Genomic DNA, 2892 nt, shown 5'->3' with positions numbered 1-2892 from the left:
TCGTTTGGGACGGCTTTTTTATTGCAGTACAGAAATAAAAAATTTTGTACTAAAACTCCGTTTTAGAAAGCAGTAAAAAAGCCGTCCCAAACGAAACCTTAAACTTTCTTTGCAACAGCTTTCTAGCACAAAAATCTTTTAAAAGCTATGAAAAAACGGTATTCAAAAACGGTCACAAATGAAACCATATAGTGCAATATTACAAAATAATTTATTTATTTAGAGAGTAATCCAAAAACAACAATGATGCAGTAACATTCTTATTTAGCATAAAAAATGTAAATGCAGTACATAATTATCAGAGGGCACTAATTTTTTTTTTCACATATTTTTTTTATCTAAGAATATTCATATTTTTTGAAAAATTACATAGATAACATTAAAATTTATTTATTTATAAAACTAACTCTTATATTATTTTGTGGTATTTATAAATCTTTATATATATGTTTAGTGACTATGGTTTTATTTGGTATGAAGTAAAAGAGTAAAATATTTCAAATGCAAGTGTTTTGATAATATTGGTGCTTAGTCTTCCATTGGAGTATTTGAAAATCATTAAATTTGATGGATTTTTAACTCCTTATAAATTTTCTACATTGCCACCTCAAATATAGAAAGCATTTAAAATATTTGACTTTATTTTGATAATCATAACATAAATACAGACATTTTTTGTTTTGAAATAAAATGAATATGATGCAAAGCTCAATGATGATGTTTGCTGACAACAAAGGTGACGGACTGACAGTAGCCAATGGTGGCGGTTTGCAGTGACTGCAGCTGGTGGCGGCATATAAAGACTTTCTTGGCAATATAGAAAATTTTAAGGTGTTAAAAAATTAGCCAAATGAAAAATCATCTATATATTTGTTACTCTATGTGACTATGTTCTATTTTATTTGATTTTCTTTTTTCATATAGCTAAATAAGGGGCGGAACTAGTTTTGTGCTAGAAAGGGGTGGAACTAGTTTTCTTTTTTCATATAGCTAAATAAATAAAAAAAAGGCGAAACTAGTTTCTTTTTTTAGGGTAGACAAAATTTTAATTAATTAGACGACGACAATAATAATAATAATTTTTAAAAAAATGTAACCAACATAATGCAATCAAATTTATAAGAGGAAATTCTTATCATTTATTCGCGAAGAGGAAATGTCTGGAACTTTGGATGAATGGACAAACGTCACGAGATCTGTCATATTTGAGCAAAATTTTATTTTTGAGGGGGCAAAATTACAAAATTATCTCTTTTATATATCAAAATTTTGCCCACTCTAATATGAATGGATATATATATATATAATTTTTTTAATTTTTTTTTTTTGTGGGAAGCTTATGATTTATCTTCTTTTAACCGCACGCTGTTTGCGCTGTTTGGAGTTGCATCGTTGACACCAACGGCTCTGACCGTCCGAGGAATCCTTGGCCGCCCGACGAGATCGGCTCAGATGCAGTAGCCCGTAGATTCTTAAGGCGTTATACTGAGCCCAAGGAATGACATAAGCTAAACTACACCGTCAACTGGTTATATTATGAAGCCGCGGGCAGAAAATGGGGGGAAAGAAGGCAAGAAGCGACTGGCCATGGCGGAGGACGGTACCACAACGATAAGATCACCTTCCTCCTCCATCCACAAAAACACCTCTCCCTTCTCCTCTTCGTTCCGCTTTCTCCGCTTCGCCGACCACTCAAATTCTTCTCCGACTCCTGACAACCACTTCGATCTCGATGAATGCGACGTTGTTTGGGCACCGGACGTTAAATCTGATCCTTCATCCGGCGGTGGAAACTGGCCAATCTCCAACCGGCCAGGTTCCGGCGACAGCGACTCCAGCATCCGGCGCCGCTCTTTCCAGCCGGGGAGATTTGGGCTCTCGGCTGCCCTAGCGGAGGAAGGTGAGCAACCGGTGTACAAACGGCGACCGGCAATCAAAGTGCCAGCGGGGAGACCGGAGGCGGAGGAGACAAGTACGATATTCCATCAGTCGGCGCCGGTGAATGTGCCGACGTGGCCGAGTGGGATGAGGAAACCTGTTGGAGCGTTGATTGAGGTGGATGACGATGACGAGGAAGGCGAGGCGGATGATGAGATGCTACCGCCGCACTTGATTGTGAAGAGATCGCACGCGACGTCGTTCTCTGTGTTCGAGGGAGTGGGGAGAACCCTGAAGGGAAGGGATCTCCGACGGGTGCGGAACGCCGTATTTCGGAAGACGGGCTTTCTCGATGAATCTGAATCCCTCAAGCTGTAAGCTATGTCTCTTGATGGATTGCTGTTATTTTCGTGAATATGGATATTATTTTTAGACGTGGGGGAGGAAATAAGGAAGCCGCGGCTCTGGTATGTAGGATTTTCCCCCACGATCCATTTATTTCTCCTTTTTATTTCTCTGGACGTTCTTAGAAGTTTGAATATTTGGTGGATGGATATGTTGTCAATCCTGGAAGTATATTTATGTATATGTTGTTTGGAGGGATTGATGATTTGGGAGCTATGATGCTGGAATTGGATTTTTTATGTTCCTGGTTACTACTGCTGTCTATAAAGTTTTAAAGATCTTATTTATTTAAGATGTGTTGTTGGAGCTTTGTTTATTTGTTATCCTGTGCAGAATGGTGATTTGGTTCCTATTATGTCTGGTTAAAGAAAAGTAATTGTGCTGAAATTTTTCTTTGCTCCTATAAAATTCTGCAACTGACAAAATGAGCTGAGTAGCATGATATATAGTTATGTATAGTTTAAATTTTTAAGAGGTAAATTGTTGTCATGATCATTGTTATTAATCTTAAGCCAACTATTTAGGATCTCCTTATGAATCCTCCTCTAATTATTCATGCTGAGCTTTACACAATAGTTTAGATTTAATCAGCATAAGTTTTTTTTTATA

General features: G+C 37.3%; 1 protein-coding gene across 1 annotated transcript; it reads left to right on the top strand.

Moving 5' to 3' along the window:
• The first annotated feature begins 1376 nt into the window (after positions 1-1376).
• LOC110103363 lies at positions 1377-2587 on the top strand. The gene has a single exon (XM_020832036.2). The coding sequence runs from the start codon at positions 1537-1539 to the stop codon at positions 2254-2256; it is 720 nt and encodes a 239-aa protein (XP_020687695.1). The 5' UTR covers positions 1377-1536; the 3' UTR covers positions 2257-2587.
• The last annotated feature ends 305 nt before the right edge of the window (positions 2588-2892 follow it).

The sequence above is a fragment of the Dendrobium catenatum genome, unplaced genomic scaffold (assembly GCF_001605985.2).
Source record: "Dendrobium catenatum unplaced genomic scaffold, ASM160598v2 fragScaff_scaffold_1297, whole genome shotgun sequence".
Lineage (NCBI taxonomy): Eukaryota > Viridiplantae > Streptophyta > Magnoliopsida > Asparagales > Orchidaceae > Dendrobium > Dendrobium catenatum.
This window is presented reverse-complemented; position numbering and strand designations above follow the sequence as displayed.